Genomic DNA, 22,149 nt, shown 5'->3' with positions numbered 1-22,149 from the left:
TTTAAAAACACTAAGAATATTAGTTTACGATTAATTTTGGGGGTTTCTTTTCAAATCTTGGGTGCCCTTTGTGTCACGCAACCAAAGCAACCCTAAAATGCACTTCCGCCTTTTGACGTGGAAGAAACCATTAAAGAGGTGTTTTATAGAATACACCTTGCATGTTTATTGAAAATATAGGTACATTTTAAAATACATGATATATTTATGTATATATGTAAAGTATAATAATTAATTGAAATTGTTTATTTTGAGTCACTTTGTAAGAAAATGTTAATCTACATGTATCGATTTTTCTATCACCCCTCTTGTCGAACGACAATGCGCGTTGCGTGACGAGAAAAACAGAAGCGACTCCATTGACAACATTGGAGTCTCTCCCAGGGACAAGTTTCCATAAAAATGGCCCGCTTTCTTTTACTTATTTTAACGGTTTTATTTGCAGCCACGTCGTCGCAGTTTATCCCCCCGGTGAGTGACGTCCGGGGTCCGGTGACTGTCTCGTCGAGCGAGTGCGAAGAAAATGTCCACTTCAAATAATGTGTCACTCTTCGTGGTTGTTTGTTTACTGTTCTGTGTTTATTTGCAGTACACCGAAGACTGTCGGACCGGAACGTATCCTCCGAGTGGGCCAACGTAAGTGACGTCATCGCGTTTCACGAGGAAGGCGACCGTTGCGTTGTGTAACATTTGGAGTTTGTGGGTGCCGCGGTGCGTTCAAGGACACCTCGGTAAACGCAATTTTTTTTGGGGGGGGGTGGGGAGACGTTGCTTCATTGCGTGAAACCCGCAAATGGAAAATGCAGCCCGAATGCAACTGTGAATGGGAGGGAAAGAGTAAATGATTTGAGGTGGAGGAAAGATATGGTCGTGGCGGGGGGGGGGGGGGGGGGGGGGGGGGGGGGTTGCGTTTATACATTGACAGCTATATGCACGTGACAATGCAATGTAACACAGGAGCAGAATTAAGGGGGAAAAATCATCTATAATTAAAAAAAAATGAAATAATTCTCGAGAACGATTAATTAAAACTGCAACACAGCCAACTAGAAAATGTTTTCATGGTGTAGGGCAGGGGTGTCAAAGTCATTTTTCTTGCGGGCCACATCGTTCCGGTTTCCCTCAGAGGGCCGTTATGACTGCGAAACAAAAATATTTTGTCGTCTCATCATATTTACATCAATGATCAATATATGAACAGAAGTCAAGTCTAATGTGTTTTTCAACTATTCACGTTTGGTAACAGAAAAATGCTTGTAATATCTCAACTGTATCATCTATCCATTTTCTCTGCCGCTTATCCTCACGAGGGTCGCGGGGAGTGCTGGAGCCTATCCCGGCTGTCAATGGGCAGGAGGCGGGGTACACCCTGAACTGGTTGCCAGCCAATCGCGGGGTTAACCAGTCGCACTCACAATCACACCTTGGGGCAATTTTAGAGTGTCCAATTGATGTTGCATGTTTTTGGAATGTGGGAGGAAACCGGAGGGTCCGGAGAAAATCCACGCAGGCACGGGGAGAACATGCAAACTCCACACGATCGAACCCGGGTCCTCAGAACTGTGAGGCCAACGCTTTACCACCTGAACCACCGTGCCACCATGATTAATTGATTAATGCCATTTCAATTAATTTCAATGATTAAATCACCATCAACTAAATACTTTTTACCCAATTGTGAGCCCCACCGTGCCGCCCTTTATCATTTATGATATACGACGATTTGGAATTTTGGTACAGATCATAGAAATTGATACAATAGATTTGATTTCGCGAGCCACATAAAATCATGCGGTGGGCCCGATCTGGCCCCCCAGGCCTTGAGTTTGACACCAATGGTGCCGAATACGAGTACGACTATATTGATACCATTTTATATATGATGGAGGGGGAAAAAAAAGATCATAAAGCAATTATGGCAAGAATGGAGCTACATACACGTAAATATTTGGTTTTGGGGAAATGATTTAACACGAGTGTTGAAATATTTCAAACGTGAAATCCAGGTTTAAAGGCGCCGTGAGCTGGTACACAGTCGACCTGGACCTGCCACCCAAGGACAGATGGACGGCTGTGATCGCGGACAAAAAGACCGAGGTGCCATATTTGAATGTCATCGCCCAATCTGCTTATTTTGATGATTATTTTTGATGGTTTTGTCTGTTTGCGTCGGGCTTTCCCCACCCAAGCTGGTCAACATGATCCAGGCCATCCGAGACCTGGCCGACGCTTTCGTCCCCGGCGGGAAGCTCGTCCAGCTGGTGGACGTCACTCTGGTGCGTATTCCTCAAAAATACATCATTGATCCGTCGCGTATTTATGACGTGATTTCACACGGCAGCCTCTGATCGTCGACACCCTCCCGTACCCGTTTGGGGACGAAATTAAAGGGATAGCGGCCGCTTCGGGCGTTCCCCTCGGTAAGCAAATCACTTTGTTAGGTACACCAGGTACTTCTATGCAGGCTCGTTCTGTTTCATTTTCCTAATTTTGTTTTTGTATTCTAGGTTTTTATTTTTTATATTTTTTAAATATTTTTATTCTATTTTATTTATTGTTTTTTATTCAATTCTATTCTTAGTATTCTACTCTTTTATGTGATAATTGTTTTTTTTTTTTCACATTATTGTTGTGGTTAGAAGTATGACTTTTTATGATTGTGACTTTTTATTTTTAGCAGATGTTTATGAATTGTTTTGCATAATTTGATACTTTTTGTCTCGTAGCATTCAGTCCTTTTTTTCCTTGTAGGATTGGAATAGTTTTTCTTTATCTATTTATTTTTAATTTTATGGTTGTGATTTTAACCCTAACACTGAGAATTGTGAATGATTTTAATATACAATTATGCAATTTTGTCAGGATTTCTTTTGAAAGGACTACAACCTTTTTTTTTGCTGAATTTTTATTTTTCTTGTAGGGTTAAGAGATCCGTCACAATTCTGATTATCCCCCCCCCCCTCTGTTAACCCTCACCCCCCTATTGACCCCCACCCATGTAGAAAAATGACGCAATATTGGACTTTCCTCTTTGGATTTCTGTTTTTTATGATTTCTTTTATGAATATGAGATGTTTTTCTTGTTGTTTACTGCCTTTGTTTTTCCTGATTCTTCTTTTTTCTGACAACTTTTCTCAAAAGATGATTTTTCAAAAAATTGTTTCCTCATAGATTGCACATTATTCTTGTTGGATTCTGAAAAATTCTTCAAGTTGTATCCAGTGGACCCCCACCCAGCCCACCCCCGTATTTGTGGCTCGGCACCCATGGATTATCAAAATCAGTTTTTTATTGAAAAAAAAAAAAATCTATTTATTTTTTTAAGATAAAATCTATATTTTTTTTATCTTTTGGAATAAAACTCTTATTTGGATGGTATCCCCATTTATTCAAGCACTTTTGGGGGTTTAAAAATAATCCATCCATCCATCCATCCATTTTCTTCACTGCTTATCCTCACAAGGGTCGCAGCCTATCCCAGCTGTCAATGGGCAGGGTACACCCTGAACTGGTTGCCAGCCAATCGCAGTAAACGTATCCACGCTGCTTATCCTCACAAGGGTCACAGCAGAGCCAGAGCCTATCCCAGCTCGCCAGTCAGTCGCAGGGCAGATATCGACACCATCACTGAGCGGGAATCGATCCCACGCCCCCTGCATCAAAGGAAGGCGTGTGTACCACTACACCATCAGTGACTCCTCGTTTAAAAAGTGATTTTTAATCATTTTTTATTTTTCACCTATTCATCCCATATTTTTTTTTTTACATTTTTTTGGGGGGGGTATAGAATTCAAACTCGTATAGTTTACAATGTTTTGTTTCTCTCTCTTGCAGGTAACGAATTGTAATTTGGTTCCCTGTTCGAGATCCTGACTGGCCATTCCCAATAATGACACCTTTTTTTTTTTTTTTTTTGGTCACAGGTGAGGTGATCTTGTTCAACATTTTCTACGAGGTGTTCACGGTGTGCACGTCGGCGGTGGCGGAGGACGCAAACGGTCAGTCGGTTCCGCTCCCGATTCAAAACGCATCAAATGATTCGCGTCGTCCGAAGTGTCGCAAACGCATTCTTCTTCGCGTGCGCCGACAGGAAACCTCGTGCACGGTCGCAATCTGGACTTCGGTCTCTTCATGGGGTAAGTGAGAGCGCCGCGGTTGTAGTTTCTGACAAGTCCAGCAGGTGGCGACGTAGGGGGAAAATGCCCACACGTTAAATACAATTGAGCATTTTTCATTTAACGTAGTTGGTTTTCTTTTTTTTTTTTTTTAATATTTATTTGTTATTGTTCATGCATTCTTTTTTGTTGATTTCTTTTATTTTATTTCGATTTATGTGTTTATGTATGTATTTTTATGCAGATCTATGTCTGAGTGAGTAGCATTATGAATTTGTTTCTCGTGTAATTCCTCATCCTTGAAACTTCATTTCTCATTAGATTTTTGACTTCCTATTAGATTACGACAATTTTTCCCTGTGTTAGTTTCTTCTCTGAAATTATGCTTTTTTTTTCCCCCTTTACCTTTTTTTCTTGTAGGAAATATCTTATTTTATATTTCATTTCAAATTTATTGTCTAGATCGCATTATTTTGCACATCTTTTTGTCCTGTGAGATTCTTATTTTTTATTTTATTTTTTAAAAATATTTTTTATTTTTCCCTCAAGACTAATTTTGATGAGGTTTCCTTTTTTGTCATGCTAGTATTTTTTTTTTTTACTTTTTTCCCCCATTCTCTCATCAAATGACATTTTTCCCATTGATTACAACATTGTATGATTAAGATTTTCTTTCTCTCTTGGATTTTTATATTTCTTTATCATAGATTACTTTTTTTATCTAATAGCATTAATTTCCTTTGTTGGGAGTACTTATTTTTTTAATTTTAGCATCGCAAATTATTTTCTTTGTTGGATCACAATTTGTGCATCTTTTTTTTTTGCCCTCAAAAAAATTCAGATTTTTTTTTTTTGTTAGAATTGCAAATTATGACTCCCCCAATGAATTATATTTTATCCACTCAAAAATTGCGTTTTTTTTTTTTTTCCTGAACTATTTCTTTTTTTCCCCATGATTTCGTGCTGTGGAGCCCTCTGCAAAGAGCGAGAAGCACATAACAAATATAGAACATTAAAAAAAAAAAAAACCAGACTTGAGAGCATAATTTTTTGTGCCCTACAAATTCTGCTTAGCAACAAGTAACCCGATACTAGTACGAAAACCTCTTTTGTGAACTCGGGACTTGAGCATGTTAGGAAGTGTAACGTGAGCGTTTGTGTGGTTGTCAGGTGGGACGCGAAGAACAAGTCTTGGGTCCTGAGCGAGCTGCTGAAGCCTTTAGTGGTCAACGTGGACTTCACGAGGAACAAGCGCACCGTCTTCAAGTCCACTAACTTTGCCGGCTACGTCGGCATGCTGACCGGCATCAAACCTGTAAATATCAAACGCGCGTTCGAAACATACGCGGCGCTAAATGCTTTTCTACAAGTAGAAGAAAAAAAAAAAAAAAAGAAATAGCTGTGTTTGCACAAGTGCGCACACCCTCTCAGAAGCGCCTGCCACCACTTCAGCTGAAACAAAACTATTTCTATTTCCTCTTTGGAAGTGTTTCCCTTTTTATCTTCACTTGGGCCGGTTAAAGGTCACATCAGCAAGTTTGGAAATGATTTCTTTAGCTTGGTCTTGTTTTTTTTTTTTTTTGTTCAAGTCATAAAAAGCCGGCATCTAAATAGGGTTTGTGTAGACTTTCGTTATCCACGGGATCTGATTTTATGTTTGTTGCTTTTCTCAGAACGCGTTCACGCTCACCATGAACGAGCGCTTCAGTCTGGACGGAGGCTACATCGGTGAGTCACTGAACTCTTTTTTTTGTTGGTTTGTTTTTTTCTTCCTCTCCTCCTAGAATTGGCATTTTCTTTTTTTGTAATTTTTTTTTTTTTTTACCGTTTCATCTTTTTGTATTAGAATTTCTTGTTGGAATGAAAACATTAAGATTACGGTTCACATTTTTTTCCCCAAGTATTATGATTTTTGTTGTTTTTGCCTTTTATATTTACTATTTTCCCCCTCCTAGAATTGGCATTTTCTTTTTTGTAGTTTTTTTTATCCTATGGTTCATCTTTTTTTGTATTATGATTTCTTCTTACAATTAAAACATTAAGATTACAGTTCACATTTTTTTCAAAGTATTATGATTTTTTGTTTTGTTTTTGCTTTTGTATTTACTTTTTTTTTTTACCTACAATTTGCATTTTCTTTTATGTATTTTTTTTTACCCTACAGTTCATATTTTCTGTCTTAGAATTTCTTAGAATTAAAACAAGATTACAATTCACTTTTTTTCAAAGTATTGTGATTTTTTTTGTTTTGACCTTTATGTTTACTATTTTTTCCCCTGGTAGAATTGGCATTTTATTTTTTTTGTAGTTTTCTTTACTCTATTGTTCATCTTTTCTTGTATTCAATTTTTTCTTACAATTAAAACAATGATTACAGTTCACTTTTTTTCAAAATATAGATTATTTTTTTTGTTTTTGCCTTTATATTTTATTTCCCTCCTAGAATTGGTATTTTTTTTTTAACCCTATGTTTCATCTTTTCTTGTATGAGAATTTCTTCTTAGAATTAAAATAAGATTACAAGTATTTGTATTTTTTTTGTTTTGCCTGTATATTTAAAATCACCCATTAATATAAAACATTTGCAAAAGTGTGACTTTAGCCACGGTTTTAAGCAACTGGTGTGCCCACACGTAGGAATCCTGGAGTGGATCCTCGGAAAGCGAGACGGGATCTGGATGAGCTTCCTCACGCGCTCCGTACTGGAAAACGCAACCAGGTATTTGACTTCCTGTTCCGAAAAGGACACAGGAAGTCGTTGGCCATTTTGGTTCCGTTAACGCCATCCAGAACGGTTTTGAAAATGCAGTTTCGTTGCGCCAAACGGCATAACGGCGGCTGCTTTTTCTGTTTTCCCAAAATCAAATGTGACGCGTTTCTTCTTTGCCTCTTTAAGCTACGAGGAGGCCAAGTTTCGCTTGGCCCAGACCAAACTTCTGGCTCCCGCCTACTTTATCCTGGGGGGAAACAGCACGGGGGAGGGTTGCATCATCACGAGATCCAGACTTACAAGTCTTGACATCCTTGAGTAAGAGTGTCGTGCTATTTCTGTCTGTCGTCGTCGTCTTCTTCTTGCTCAACCAACCGAGCGTTCGTTTTCCCGTCCCGCGATTCCCGGCAGGATCGATGCGAAGCGGGGCCGCTGGTTCGTGCTGGAGACCAACTACGACCACTGGAAGGAGCCGCTCTTCCTGGACGACCGCCGCACGCCCGCCGTCAAGTGCATGAACCGCACGTCGCGCGCGGTGAGAAAATGCTCGACCAATCGCCACGCTGCTTCTCGCGCGCTTTTCTACTACGTTGACACCTTCAAATACATCCATCCATCCATTTTCTTAGCCGCTTATGACAATTTGGAATTTTGGTACAGATTTTTACAAGAATCATGGAAATTGACACGAGATTTGGCATCGTGGGCCACATAAAATCATGTCCCGGGCCGGATCTGGCCCCCAGGCCTAGAGTTTGACACTGTTGGTGTAGGTTATTTTCCATCCATCCATTCATTTTCTTAGCCGCTTATCCTCACAAGGGTCACGGGGAGTGCTGGAGGCTACCCCAGCTGTCAACGGGCAGGAGGGGGGGTACACCCTGAACTGGTCGGCAGCCAATCGCAGACCTTTAAATACATCAAACATAATTTTACGACCTTTTCAAAAATCTAATAATTTTTTTAGGACTTTTTCCCTCCAAGTCTTTTTTTTTGGGGGGGTGGGGAAATAATAGTTTATATTTTTCAGACTTCCCTTAATTTTTTTTTTTTTAATTCAAGACTTGGCTGTAGAATTACTACTTTTTATCTGCTAACATTATGACATAGTTCTTGTAAAATTATGACTTTCTGTACAATATTTCACCAAACTTCACCAAAAAAAATGACTGTCATCCATCTTAATATGCAGATTCCCCCTCCTGAAAATTTTGACTTAATTCTTGAAAAAAAAAAAAGGCACTTTGTATTTAGGTTTTATTCTCAGAATTCCGACTTTGTTGCCAGTTAATTCATGCAAAAGTGCGAATCAATTGTTGCAGCTATTTCATTGAATTAATGTAAAATTATCCACTTAATATTTGTCCCCCCCCCAAACATTTTGACTCATTATTTCCTCTAATATTTAGTTTTTTCCATCCAAAATATATCAGTACAATTGTAAATACATCCCATTAAATTGACATTTTCCTCTGACACTTTTTTCTTGTAGATTTAGTACAATTTAATTTTTTTCTGCAAATAGAATTCCCGCATGTTTTTTTTTTTTTTTAAATATACATTCATACCATTATTATACCAGAAAATTGACTTTGCCTATGATCCGACAGAACATTTCCCTGAAGACGATGTACGACGTGCTGTCCACCAAGCCCGTACTCAACAAGGTCAAAGATTTCGATCGTTAGTGATTAGTTTTGTCTGTAGATTGGTTCAATGTCGTGACTACGTTTTTCTCGCTGACAGTTGACGACGTACACGACCTTGATGCAAGTGTCGTCGGGCACGTTGGAGTCGTACATCCGCGACTGCCCCAGTCCCTGCATGCCTTGGTAGAGCGGCCTGCCTGCCGCCAACTGAGCGCTTCCGCCTCCCCGCCAACGGAAATCAGCATTTAATCAACTTTCTCGAGTCATTTTTGTGGCTCTTACATCATCTTCCTCATCTCATGTGTACATAGTGTCATTAAATGCTAATAAATGTCCTCAAACATGTCAGAATGGTTCCAGGTGTAGGATACCCACTATTTTATATTAAAAATAGAAATACTGATATTTGGTTTTTTCTTTCTTTAAAACCTCCAAATGTACCCTTGCTTTTATCATGTCAGCCCTTCTGTATGCATTGAATTGCTTCAAAGTATTTATTGGACTTGTTGAAATTTTAAAATGTTCGTATAATTTTAAAATCATTGGACATTAAATTGCCCCTAGTTGTGATTGTGAGTACGGCTCTTTGTCTCTATGTGCCCTGCAAATGGCTGGAAACCAGTTCAGGGTGTACCCCAGCTCCTCCCCGCTGACAGGTGGGATAGGCTCCAGGACTCCCCGCGATCTGTGTGAGGATAAGCGGCTAAGAAAATGTATGGATGTCTTAGCAAGAATCAGAGGCGTTGAGGCACATGATTAGCTTTCGCAAGCCGCATAAAATGCTGCGGCGGCCCGCATCTGGCCCCCGGGCCTCAAGTTTGACACCTGTTACTCTCAACAGTGATTTTCTTAAATTTAGAACAAACCTTTATTTTACAAAAACAGTAGTGGTAGGATGACAGTAAAAAGTTGTTTACAACCTTTAATATTTTCTATATATTTTTTTTTAAATAAAATCAGATTTTCCTTTTTTTTGTTCCTTTTAAAAAAGGTTTTCCTCTTGATTTCTCATAAAACCGCGATTCAACCTGAAAAAAAAAGTACTGTATTATTACACCAGTAATTAACATTCATCTGTAAAATGTGAACAATTGGGATGTCACACAATAAAGAGCTAATAACTTCATCTTTTCTTAAAGCGCCCCCACATTTTATTGAAACCGTAACAGTCAGAACACGGAAGTCAGTTTGCAGAACAACAATGAGGAACCTTTCGAATTCACAGTCCCAACCAATGACTGAAAAATGTTTCTAAAGTTTTGAACTTGTCTCGAGAGTTTGAGCCCTGCCCGCACCAGACACTTATTAAAAACTACAAACTTAGGTGTTATAAGACTACCCTATTTGTGATTAAAGTATCATTACAAACAACATATTAAACAGAAGAGGAAACGAATCAAGGGTGCAAAACCTACATCAGGTCATTCGGAGATGGTTCACTTCTTGAATTATTCAGCTGATTCTGAAACACACAAACGCAATGATCATATTTTTCAGGAGGAGAAAACTATTGGGAGAATGTATCTGGAATTTTACAAGAAAAAGAAAAAAAATACCGTAATTCCGGGACTACAGAGCACACTTGATTATAAGCCTCACCTAGTACATTTGTAAAGGAAATACCACTTGGCACAGACATACGCCGCAGCTGTGTAAAAGCCGCAAGTGCCCAAATTGAAACAAGATATTTACAAAGAAAGACGGTACACAGAGAGTTTAACGCTAGCGTCGTGCTAATCCTAACACTAGCGCCACACTAACGCTAAGACTAGCATTGCGCCAACGCCGTGCTAACGTGGCCAAAAAAAAACCCACCGGGGGGGAAAAAAAAAAAAAAAAAAAAATCACTTGGACATGGCAGGAACACGCTAGCGGAGCGCTAACAGGGCCAGACCGGTAAAAGTAACTTCCTCGGCACACATTCCACCGGTCTCACACTTGCGGCCGTTAGGAAAAAAAATACACAAATTAGCCACATCACTGCATAAACCGCAGGGTTGAAAGCGTGTGGAAAAAGGCGCGGTTTATAGGCTGTAAATTACGGTAATTGATAAGTGTTTCGTTGTACCACAGGATTAAGTACTAATTCAGGGCAGCAGCGACTGCACACTTGACACATTAAAATGGCCATTAAAGATGATTCTGATAAATTTCCAAGGGTCCGAAAATAAAAAGAAAAATCCAAATCCAACCTGGTTCCTTAAGATGGTGCTCATTTCCCACAAGCCCCGGCAGCATTTCTGCGTCGCCGCTGAGAATTTCCACGCGCAGGTCGTTGGTCTGCTGCTCCTCCAAGATCCTCTGCTGAAGCTCCTCCTATCAATCAATCAATCAATCGATTATTCCATCAACGGAATCTCGCCACCGGAAATACTTCAGGTGCTTAATTACAGTCCATTCCAATTAGCGCTTTGACGCTGTACCTGGCACTTGACGGGGAGCTGCATCGGAAGCTCATCTACTTTGACGAAATCGTCTTCGTCCGACGTCCTCTGGCTGCTGTTGCCGGATCCCGCTTCCTGCAAGCCCATTACAGTGGTGACAAGTTGAGATAAGAGTTTTTTTTTTGTGAGACACTCACAAATCATCTTTCACCATTGAAGTGAATGGAAATGGCAATAATCCGCTCTACCCTCACGGGACAAACAAAACACTAGTTCCGTTGCTCCGTGCGGGCCACTCAAGGTTATCCACATGTAACTCTTCTCATTCATGGCTTTATCCTTTGCCAACACTGCGAACAATTCCACGCTCCCAAATTTGTGGGAACTGTTCTTCCATTCCTAACATGGCTGTGCACCAGTGCACACAGCAAGCTCACGAAACATGGATCAGAGAGTTTGTTGCAGCTGAACCTGACGGGCCTGAACAGAGTCCCGAAATCAAACCCGTTTCAGACTGAGAGCCAGGCCTTGTCCAAAATCACTAAGTGACCTCGCAAATGCGCTTCTGGCTCCTAAAAACGTCCGAACAGCCTTACTTGCAAATGGTGGATCGCCATTTTCTCATCACTCGTCACATATTTTTTGCAATATTGTGTAGTATATAATTTGTGATTGGTGAGTTTATTGTGCTGTTTCTCAGGTGTGACTAAAAAGATAATTTAAGACTATTTGCTTTGGCTGAAATTGCCTTAATGTTATTTTCAAAATACTTAATTCAATATCGTTTTAGTTGAAATGATTCCTATTTAATGCTTCTGTCACTTTGATTTTCTTAGTGTGGTAATTAAAAAAAAAAAAAAAAAAAATCAGGAGTTCTCCTCCCCACTCCACGAAGTACCGTTTTTCGCACTACAAGGCGTACCTAAAAGCCTTTAATTTTCTCAAGCGCCGACGGTGCGCCTTATATTCTGGCGTGCCTTATATATGGATCGATATTGAGCCTTTAGTACAGCTCCATCTAATGGATGCATAACGTAACCCCAGCCTCTACTGTAGCAACTATTCTATGTGCCTTATAATCCAGTGAGTCTTATAATGCGGTGAGCCTTATATATGAAAAAAGTTTTGAAATAGCTCATTCATTGGAGGTGCGCCTTATGGTGCGCAAAAAAACAGTACTTGATCTTACTCAAATAATTATTTGAAGGAACACATGTTACTTTTATTTGAATCATACTCCAACAAATACATATTAGCATTTCTTTGTACTTACATCGACATTGATCATGACGGGGGATTCGGTGTCGGGTGTGCTCGTGGTGTTTGAGTCTTTCGTGGCCGTGTGAACTTCTGAGCTTGTGATACTTTCCTCTGGAGCAGGAACAGCACCACAGACTGGGTCCTCCCCTTCATCGGAGTTCTGACGCACAACCTCAGCGGGCTCATGCCCGGGCGAATTTACAACTGACGACTCGCTGCTCTCGGCTGTTTGTTGGGAGCGAGGATGGAAAATGAAAAGTTGTAAAAGTCGTAAAAACTTATATTATAAGGAGAAAGTACTGTAATGCTATAGGGGGAGAAAAGTGGAATGACTGACAATTATAATCCCATCATGGCTTCAGTAAATTTGACTGTTTTGTCAATCAGATTGCAAATGACAGCATGAACACTTGTTTGTTTGTTTTTTTTTTCCCTTTCATTTTATGAGGAAAATCTTCTATTTATAAAAGAAAAATAAAATTGTTGTAAAAATTCCCGTCTAATTGATATATCAAGGAAAAATGTCTAGTCATTACAGGATTTAAAAAAATGTTTTTAACTATTTGTATTTTTGCAAGAAAAATATTTAATAGAAAGTAGTAATATAGTAACAGTTAATAACAGTAATAATTGGAATAACTATAATAGTGTAAATAACATTTTAAAATCCCATCTAATGCTGCTATGATCGACATGTAGATGAGCCAATAACTTTATGAAATTTTCTTTCCATAAGAGCAACTTTAAATTGAAAATAGACTATATGTTTTTTTATCAATATTTTTACAAGAAAAACAAATTATTAATGTTAAATATTAAATATTGCAAGGAATAAAAATCAAAGAATACATAATGAAAAAAGGAGATAAGGAGGACCCACCATTGTTGTTGGCCAATTTGGGGTCACCTTCTTTGGCTTCAGCGGCCGTTTCGCCCTGCAGAAAGACGCAGTTGCAGGTCACGCGCGAGGCTGACGTAAAGTACAATAAACGAGCAGGACGTTTTAAGGAGACCTTCTGCTCCGCCGGGCCCTCCGCGCTAGCCTGCAGGGACGTCTGCACGTCCACAGGCCCGGCGTCGAACTCCTCCGGCTCTTGCTCGTCGTCGTCATTCTCGTCCTCGCCGCTGCCGTAGTTGTTCAGGGCTTGAGTTTCCGCTTTCGATAGCCCTCCGGGAAAGACCACAAGCCACAGTCAAGACAAAACTCTGGAGAGGAAGCAGCTTAAGAGACTTTGGATCGATGTTTGTCTTTATTCGAGCCTTTTTTTTTTTAAACCCTTCTCAGATTAAGGGTGTAATATATGGACATGAACAAATGTTTTTAAATTTTGTGAAAAAGAAGTAAAAGAGGATGATGTGTTTTTTATTTATTTATTTGTTTATTTTTACAAGGAATTAGACCATTTTAAACTTTTATCTTTGTGCTGCAATGACTGATGTGGATGGGCAAATTATTTTTTTCCTTAAAAAAACAGCCAAATGTTATTGCAACCCACCGCCCCAACCCAAAACACTGACGCCACCTACGTTTCTTTAATAATTGCAATATTAACTGAGTTCAAACTATAAATATGCTGCAAACCATGGTCCCAAAACAGTTAAGAATGTTTACATCTCATTTTACATTACTCTTAAAAAATAAAAGGCTTATGGATTGATCAATTGGGGGAAAAAAAAAATTGTCCCCGAGCATAAAATGTCCATCTTTGTTCATCTATTTAGCCCCGTACAGTATAATTTCCGTAAATGGACTGCCGTGACCACTTCACATGGTCATGATATTGGTATATTGCTGCATTGGGACCAATTGACCAAACTAAACCTGTTGAAAACCGCCTGCTCTGTTTGACAATGCGACGTCACATGACAATTTTTGGGGGTTTCATGAAAAGTGACGGCTTACAAGGAACAAGGAGTCTAAAAAACAACAAACACCTTTGGTGAATTTTTTGGATGGTGGTTTGCTGTGAGATTTTTATCATATTTTTATCTGCGCTGAACAAAATTTGGGAAATACCAATCGAAAAAACATTAAATTGCTTTGGAAATAAGCTACATGAATTATCTTACCCTCATTAAAATAAATCAATAGTTCAAATATTTCAAAGATGTTACACTTACTGATGGATACTGGCATTGCCCCACCATCTGCCTCTTCCTCTTCTTCATCATCGCAACTTTTTATTTTGCTCGGCAGGTGAGAAGAAATAGCCTCCTCCTCGGTGTCGTCTTTATCCTGTGATGGAGAAAGTTGATAGTCACACTGAGTTTAGAAGGGGGAAAAGGGGAGGAGGGGCGTCAGAAGACCTTGTCTTCATCGGGAGAGTCTGAGGCATTAACTTCAACAGCTGAGGTTTTCTAAAGTGGAGAATAAACACCACAGTCAACAACATTTCTTTCACGCAAATTCTTCATTTTCATATGCAAAACCGTTCACCTTCAAAGTGTGACTAGCGTCAGGAGACCGCTCAGCCTTCGTCGTGTTGTTTTGCCTGGCTTCCGGGGAGATGGCAATGCCGTTGTCCAAGTCCTGCATGAGTCGGAAAAAAGCCAGTTCGTTGAAGAGGATGTCCGAGACCTCCACTAGTAGGTCCTCGCCGCAGTCCTTCAGGGTTTGGCCCACGAAGATACTGAGAGAGTCCTAAGAAAGACAAGGCTTTATTGTTATTAAATGGGCATATGATTTTTTTTCAATTGCTTGTAGACATACAGTTGAGTCTATGAAGTCCCTTGTTCACCCAGAAAGTGTGAAATCAAACAATTAAAATAATTCGTATCTGCGTATTTCTGATTATGTGTATTCTGCACTTTTGCCCCACTTGGATGACGGTGGAGAAGAAAAAAAAAAAGTTTAGATTTTACATTTTTGTGAAGATATATTTGAATTCTCTCACTGCAGGAGGGTCGCAGCATTATGTCGCCTCAAGATTGAAAGACAATGTTTTTAGACAACAGAGTGAAATGGGTTTGAGACATTTGAACAGGCCAGCTTAAAAAAATTGGTATCTGCAATGCTTCATTTCCTTTTGTGAAGTCTTCTTGATGGGGGTCACCGTGAGCACAGACTGATTTTGGTCAAATGCTGCCATGTAAGATTTTAATTAATGACAGTGTAATATTAAATTAGGATCTGAACAGGATTTTGCCGTTGTACTGTGTAAGTGCACCTAAATAACATTTTGTAAGATGCAGTGTTGGGTGACTCAAGTAATATTGTCTTCATCTTGCTTTATTTTTTTTCTGAAAAATTGTTATTTTGGAGATGTGACAAATCTGCCCAACTACAACAATTTATATACGATGTATGTAATTAGTAAAGAAGCACACCACACGCGCGCCCATCTTTCAAATCTGTATGTAGATGCATGAACATCTCCTGTGGATGGAGTCAGAGTCTCCAAAAGTCTCCAAAAACACGCCAAAAATGTCATTGGATTTGTTGCTCATTCCTAAAATTTAGCAAATACACCCCCATCTCTGTTCCAGTCTTCAAGGCAATGAATGTGGGCTGTTATTATTTTAACTATTGTGCAGTTTGTCTAAAGAACATCAAATGTTAAGACACCTGGTAACCATTTTAAATGTTGGGGGGGGCGGGGCAAGGATGTTTTTAACTATGATATGGTATTGGATGTGTCGTACCTGGAGGATGCCCCCCAGTTGCCGGTGGAAGAAGCGCACAAACTCTTTGCTTTCATCGTTCTGCTGCGTGAGTGCCAGGACCTTGCGGCGCAACGACGTCAGCAGCTGCGGCGTGCACACCTCGTGCATGTTCTCCTACACACGGAGACATTAACCATTAACCCTCTATATGCGTTTCTCAATTTAGACACACACAACTCACTCAATTATTATCATTTGTCATGACAAATAGCTATTGCTATATTGCTAACCCATTGATGGGCAGGGTGGCAATTTTTTGGCTTATTGAGATAAAAGTCTCCAAACAGGCCACAATCAAGGAAATAACACTTCTTTTTCGTTTATGGTTAAGTTACATGATAACTTTACTAATTTATAATCTCGTCCCAAAAATGGAACGCTGCCCGCAAGAAGGTACTTGGGTTTTCTTAGTAGATCGTCCCAAAAACTAGAATCAGAATCAGATTAAAACACTTAAATATTTTGATATACTGAAGGGATATAATGCGTGAAAATCATGATGCCCCAATGGGACGCTGCCCACGAATGGGTTAATATTTAGCGTTGAGAGGATTTGAAATATATTGAATTTGGACAATTTTAAGTTATGTTCTCTAAATGATCCAAAATTATTGCTTAATAATGAGAATCGCTTGGTTGTCAATCAATCGTTTTTTGATTGCACCTCTACAACCAACATGATTTGTATTTTATTGTAAATTCCAGAGGATGCAGCCATCCTGGATTATGGGAGGCTGAGAACAATGCATAGCCTTCAAAAATAAAAATAAAAATTTAAAAAACAAGGAATTTCACACAGCATGATGACATGGTCAGCTTCAAAATATAAGTAATACAGGAGGTATTACTTAAATAATGAAGCATGATACACAACATTCTCTAGTTCTACCGACAGATTGGAACTAAACCTCTGCATCAAAACAACTATACATTGACATTCAGGGTACAGGTAGGTCCAGCTTCTATATTCCAAACACGCTACCTTGAGGAAGGGAATGACCTCTGTCATGATATCTTTAATTTGCCGATTGAGCTGCACAGTGTCGATCTGAGGAGAGTGCACGTCACCAGAGGCACCGCCTGCTCACAAACAACAGCGTTTTTTAACCATTTCTGAAAGAGGGTGGTGAGGTCATTGTAGCCCGTGCGTACCGTCCGTAGATTCTACAGCAGCATCAGAAGCACCGGGTTCAACATTGCAGTGGTCTGAGTCCCCGGCGGTGCTCGTGTGCACTTTCTGTTTCATGCGCTCATATTGCTGCATCCTGGCCAAAGCTTTATCCAAGTGGATCACTGTGTTGCCTAAGATATCGTGATTAAAATGATTTGAGAGTGTTTTAATAAGAATGCATTACATTTTTATAGCACTTTTCTACGCATTCAAAGACACTTTAGAATTTCATGCATTATTCTTTCTCTTCACAGTCACACCCCAAAATACCTTGTGCCAGCAAAAGCACGGCTGCCATTTGGCACCTACGACCTCTCTGACCACCACCAAACATCCAACCACATTCGTTCGTTTTGTCCACAGACGCGACGACCACCTGCACTCGAGCAGGGATACGAAACGGTTCCAACACATACGCTTATCCTCTGTGCAACACTGCCCAACAAATGAGTTTCAAGTTACAAACATGGTCATGAAAATAAATGTAACTTGTATCTTCAGACACAACTGTACATTTTGGTGTTTAAATGTTGAAAATCTGTTAAAAGAATTGTTTTACGACATAAGTTGTTTAACTACATAAATGTCTTTTTTTTAGTGGTCTTTGTAAATGGCAGCTTTTCACCTATTGGATTCTGTAACATTCGTACGCAATCAACAAGCGTTTACTACAATTTATTTAAGTTTTTATATTTCTCCAGTGATCTCATTTCTAGTTCTGAGGTTTAAACATACCTAGATCATCCTTGGAAAATGGATCCAGGTTAGTAGAAGACAAGGTGCTGTCATTACCCACAGACTCCATGTCGTCTTTCTTCTTCAAGTTCTTCTCTACCATTTCCTAAAAAATACAAAATACCCAAAATATACTCAACGTTCCTGAAAGCGGCAGCCGCACTAATTAGGCAAAAATGAGTGATCCTTCCGAAAAATTAGAGGAATAGAACAAGCGAGCAGGCAGGGCTTGGAAGGAAGCGCTGACTGTTCTTCAAACAGAAATCAAGATGTTTCATCTATCACTCCAAAACAAAGGAATTATTTAGACACTATTGGCCCGGCTCCCAATTAGCTGCACGCCCGCGGAACACAGGCGACAACGCACAGACTTATCTTGCTGTCAGGGCAGCGTGAACGAAGACGAGGGGAGGAAAATGGATTGGGAGACAGGATGGAGAGGATGAAAGAAAGCTAGTTAAAAAAAATAAAACCAAAGAAACTGATGAAAGATGTACAAGAAGGAGCACGCAGATGGAGATGAGAAATTAGATGAAAACTAAGATAGGATCGCCGGCAAATGTATTCAGTGGGGCAAAATAAGATGAACGGCATGATGGGACTGCTCTTGTGTGTCTCTTACTGCGTCACTGATCGTCGAACTCTCGCTGGGCGTCAGCTCAGACTGAGAGCCCCCGGCCCAAGGAACTCCAGCCAACGGTGGCATCTCCTGGGAAGTGCTCTTCTCCGCCAGGTGCCTGGTGACCAAGTCCTGTCGGACCACAACAACGCAAGGTCAATGTTCGACTCTATTATGAGGACAAAATGCCGAGAAACACATCTCTAGTGATCCCCGGTGCTCGGCAGGGACTTTAACTCGAGGCTTCCTTGAGGTACGCTCGCATACTTTTAATACGATTACGCTCGCAAGTCGGCAACAAACCTTTATGCAACCTAGCAAGCTAGTGCTAGCACTTGTGCTAGCGGTTGTATGTAAACATGCTGCCTGTCGAATAATGCTCTCTTTTTGCTGTGGATTAAGCATTTTAATTACAGTAAGATAGTACACATTATTTCTGTCAAGTTGTAATGTTGGTTTGATCCTGTAAAGGTTGAATTGAGACAACTGAACTTTTCTTCTTGTTTTACAAAAACCTTAGGCAAACAATGTGGCCTAACACTGGCAGTGTGCAGAGTTTGGAAACTGCTGTAGTTTTTTATGAGAACTCTGCTACTGGTTTTGCAAATTTGAATTTGAATTTTGAATCAACAGCCCGCGATGGAGCCAAGTGAAATGCAGCCGGTTGCTGGCCCACCACCAAACCATACTAATGTAATACAGTCTATGCAGTATACATTTGTGTTTCACAACAATAACCTGCAGGGAATAGAGCGCCCTCTGCCTCAGGTAGTCCGTGTTGAGCAACTGCAGCTCATGGAAGAGCTCAATGAGAAAGTGAGGCCGCGACTCATTCTGGGATATCAGCGTGGCTACTTCAGAGTAGATGGTCTCCCTGAGCGCCTCGAACAGGGAGAAGTCGCTGCTTGCGTCTGCAATTTTGGACACGTGACACATTGTTCTCCATATTTTAGTCAACATCAATGACAACAGGGCAGGTCACATGTGGGACATGCGCATGCGTGGGATGCTTTTTGGTGAGGGGAAAAATGGAGAAAAGCAAATTAAAAAAATGATGTAGGGACTTGGGCTTAAATAGTTTACCTGGTGCTTCTGTGCATGCAATTCTGTTAGAGAGGAAGGGTGTTCTCCAAGCATAGGCTGTCAGTAGGATAAATTAACAGTCAACTCAGAATGAAACGTGGTTGTGACAAATGTGCAAAAGGAAATCTAAATAAACTTAAGATGTCAGAGTTGTGATGGAAGACTAAATTAGCAAGCAAAGGTTTCGGGGTCGAGAGATGCTTTCAGTCATACCAGAGGAGATGTCGTTTGGCTTGGTGCCAAGCTTGGTTTTGCTGTTGAGTTTCTCCTGCGTGAGTTTGTCCAACAGATACTGATCCTTGTGACGAGACAATGCTGCCCTCTCTTGGTCGAGTTCTGCAGTGCTGCTCAGGGTGTCACTCTCCAAACCTGACAAATGGTGGAAAGTAAGTAGTACTGCACTTAAGTAGACTTTTCTGATAACTGCACATAAGTATTTTTGATGGCTTTGTACACATCTGTGATAGCTGTACTTTTTACACCTTACTTTCTTTGTCAAATTTGGCTCCCTACTTTTTTTTACCCTACGATGAATTGATGTATATAAGACCTAAATAGGAGTAAAGCCAACCCTGGTTTAGATCGTACAAGGCAGAAAACAGGAAAACCATGTTGCCTTCAAGTTGTATGCCACACCCCAAAAAAAAAAAAAGTTAAAACAAAAATGCATCCTACGTGGAAAAAAAACCCTTGCACGTAAGGTCTTGTGCAATTGGATTTTTCTGGCGTACCTTCATTGTTCTTTTTGGGCCCTTTCCCCCTCTTCCGCCGGCTCTTGGGGAAGGTTGTCTTGCTACGGGAGGCTAGATTGGCCTGGGCGGAGGCCTTTCGCCCAGTTTTGAAGGTCTTGGTGACGGTGGTAGGATCGGCACAGTCGGGGATGCTACTGAAACTTGCCTCCGAGGCCCGCTCACCCTCGGTCGGGGGGTTGTGGTGTCGCTGTGGTGACGGGAACATTGGAGGGGAGAAAGAAGGGAGGCGCTCCCTTGTTGGAGGAGGAGGATGCGGGACAGCGTTGTTTGGGAAGGTGTTCTTGGACCAGCCTGTGGGTCTAAAGGTGGGTCATGTGAAACAATGAAGAGCACAGAATGAAGTGCAATGTAGTAATACACATGTAGAGAAACTTACTGTCTGTCCGTAGTGACGTTAAGAGGTGAACGCTGGAGTGGGGGAGGGAAACTCATGTACTCCGGTTTGATGGAGGTGTTGGCGTCCAAGTTCTGCTTCTGCTGGTCTGGACCAGCCTGATTAGCATTTATTGCACCCTGAGGGAATTCGCCCACGGTAGCAGGGAAGAGAGGGAAGAGGCTAAATCCTGCAGTGTCATCAGAAGATAAAAATCGCTTTAGTTATTAATTTCTCAAATAAAATATCGTATTTACTCAAATATCAGTTTATCTAAGGCAGCAATATGACTAGTCAAGTTGTAAATACAGTGGTACCTTGACATATGAGTAACTTTACATACAGATTTTTTGAGATACGACCCGCTGCCGGGATAATTTTTTGCTTTGTCTTGCGAGTCAGGATTTGACGTACGAAAAACTGCCGGTAGATGGCGCCGTAATCGTTAAGATGCTGAAAACTAATTGACCCCTCCGTAGAAATTGCGTCATCCGCGTCGCTGACCAATCAGAGGCCAGAGATCTGCATAAACCACGCCCCCTTTTTTGCACCCGCCGTTCCCTCAGACAACATTGCATTGTCCAGTATAGCTTTTGTTAGCGTTTTATCGCGTATTTGGGTTCTTTAACAATAGATATGGTTAAGAGGTGTAGTCACGGACTTTGTAATAGTGACGACAGGTATCCTGAAAGGCTGGTTGGTGGAGTTCAATTCGTACCCTTTCCAAAACCGAAGACCCAGTACGAAAAATGTCTTCGATGGATCAAACTTTGTGGAAGATCGTATGATCAACTGAATCCATCTAAAATCAACCGGAACAGATATGTTTGCACGAAGGTAAGCCCTATATTTGATTTTTAATACATGTCTCATTTAAATGAATTAGCAGTTCTTCGCCTGCATAACATAGCTAAGTGTGAATGATTGACACACTTGATCTGTGTTGAGCGATACTTTGCGATGATCTGACTGCACAAATGTGTCTCTTTGTTGCCGGCTACCGAGCTACGGTAAACCGGACTATGTTTGCACTAAGGTATGCCCGATATTTGATTTTCAATACATGTCTCATATAAATGAATTAGCAGTTCTTTGCTTGCATAACATAGGTACATGTGAATGATTGACACACTTGATCTGTGTTGAGCGATATTTTGCGATGATCTGACTGCACAAACGTGTCTCTGTTCGGCGCTCCCGAGCTACGCTAAACCGGACTAGAGAGTCCTAAAAGCCTTCGACGTGCACCGAGACACCAAGACTGAAGAAAGGATGTTTGAGGACACTATAAAGTAGTGATTGTCGTACTCGGTCGGGACTTACGTAGGTTCGGCGCTAATTCAAGAATAATTATTGAGGGGAGCGCGTGACGTTACACAAAGAAAACGAGAGAAACAACTCGTAAATCAAGCCTCGGCTTCTTTTCCTCCATACGGCGGTTCACAAACGGCTATACAGATACACATACAGATTCTGCACACAAGTGTGATATGTAACAAGAAAATAGGAAACTGTCAATGACGAAATCGTCTTTGGGTTATAATATATTATATTATGTGAATTCTTCCTCTGACTCCGGAAAGATCTCGCGCTAATATCAATGGTTTCTACGTCGATATGCATGTAAATACCATT

General features: G+C 40.5%; 2 protein-coding genes across 3 annotated transcripts in view; one reads left to right on the top strand and one right to left on the bottom strand.

The window, feature by feature from the left end:
- Positions 1-319: 319 nt before the first annotated feature.
- Positions 320-9,447, top strand: asah1b (N-acylsphingosine amidohydrolase (acid ceramidase) 1b). Its single transcript, XM_061828965.1, has 14 exons — positions 320-471; positions 590-636; positions 2,007-2,097; positions 2,190-2,276; positions 2,342-2,420; positions 3,924-3,998; positions 4,091-4,136; positions 5,286-5,430; positions 5,789-5,843; positions 6,753-6,834; positions 7,012-7,143; positions 7,237-7,360; positions 8,436-8,492; positions 8,572-9,447. The coding sequence occupies exons 1-14, from the start codon at positions 403-405 to the stop codon at positions 8,659-8,661; spliced, it is 1,179 nt and encodes a 392-aa protein (XP_061684949.1). The 5' UTR covers positions 320-402; the 3' UTR covers positions 8,662-9,447.
- Positions 9,366-22,149, bottom strand: part of pcm1 (pericentriolar material 1) — a 27,475-nt gene continuing 14,691 nt past the window's right edge. Inside the window, exons 22-41 of one of the 2 annotated variants that reach the window (XM_061828962.1) lie at positions 20,518-20,704; positions 20,121-20,440; positions 19,603-19,758; positions 19,390-19,446; positions 19,045-19,217; positions 18,310-18,438; positions 17,688-17,793; positions 16,934-17,083; positions 16,764-16,861; positions 15,761-15,895; positions 14,556-14,759; positions 14,426-14,476; positions 14,240-14,354; positions 13,132-13,289; positions 12,999-13,053; positions 12,132-12,343; positions 10,898-10,993; positions 10,667-10,790; positions 9,890-9,936; positions 9,366-9,502 (exon numbers count right to left, since the gene is read on the bottom strand). In XM_061828962.1, the coding sequence (XP_061684946.1) occupies positions 9,923-9,936; positions 10,667-10,790; positions 10,898-10,993; positions 12,132-12,343; positions 12,999-13,053; positions 13,132-13,289; positions 14,240-14,354; positions 14,426-14,476; positions 14,556-14,759; positions 15,761-15,895; positions 16,764-16,861; positions 16,934-17,083; positions 17,688-17,793; positions 18,310-18,438; positions 19,045-19,217; positions 19,390-19,446; positions 19,603-19,758; positions 20,121-20,440; positions 20,518-20,704 (2,540 nt within the window). In that variant the 3' untranslated portion in view covers positions 9,366-9,502; positions 9,890-9,922. Of the gene's footprint in view, positions 9,503-9,591; positions 9,937-10,666; positions 10,791-10,897; positions 10,994-12,131; positions 12,344-12,998; positions 13,054-13,131; positions 13,290-14,239; positions 14,355-14,425; positions 14,477-14,555; positions 14,760-15,760; positions 15,896-16,763; positions 16,862-16,933; positions 17,084-17,687; positions 17,794-18,309; positions 18,439-19,044; positions 19,218-19,389; positions 19,447-19,602; positions 19,759-20,120; positions 20,441-20,517; positions 20,705-22,149 lie in introns of those variants that run through there. The other variant, XM_061828961.1, reaches the window with a different exon arrangement.

This window comes from Syngnathoides biaculeatus, chromosome 9, assembly GCF_019802595.1.
Source record: "Syngnathoides biaculeatus isolate LvHL_M chromosome 9, ASM1980259v1, whole genome shotgun sequence".
NCBI classification, from domain to species: Eukaryota; Metazoa; Chordata; class Actinopteri; order Syngnathiformes; family Syngnathidae; genus Syngnathoides; species Syngnathoides biaculeatus.
This window is presented reverse-complemented; position numbering and strand designations above follow the sequence as displayed.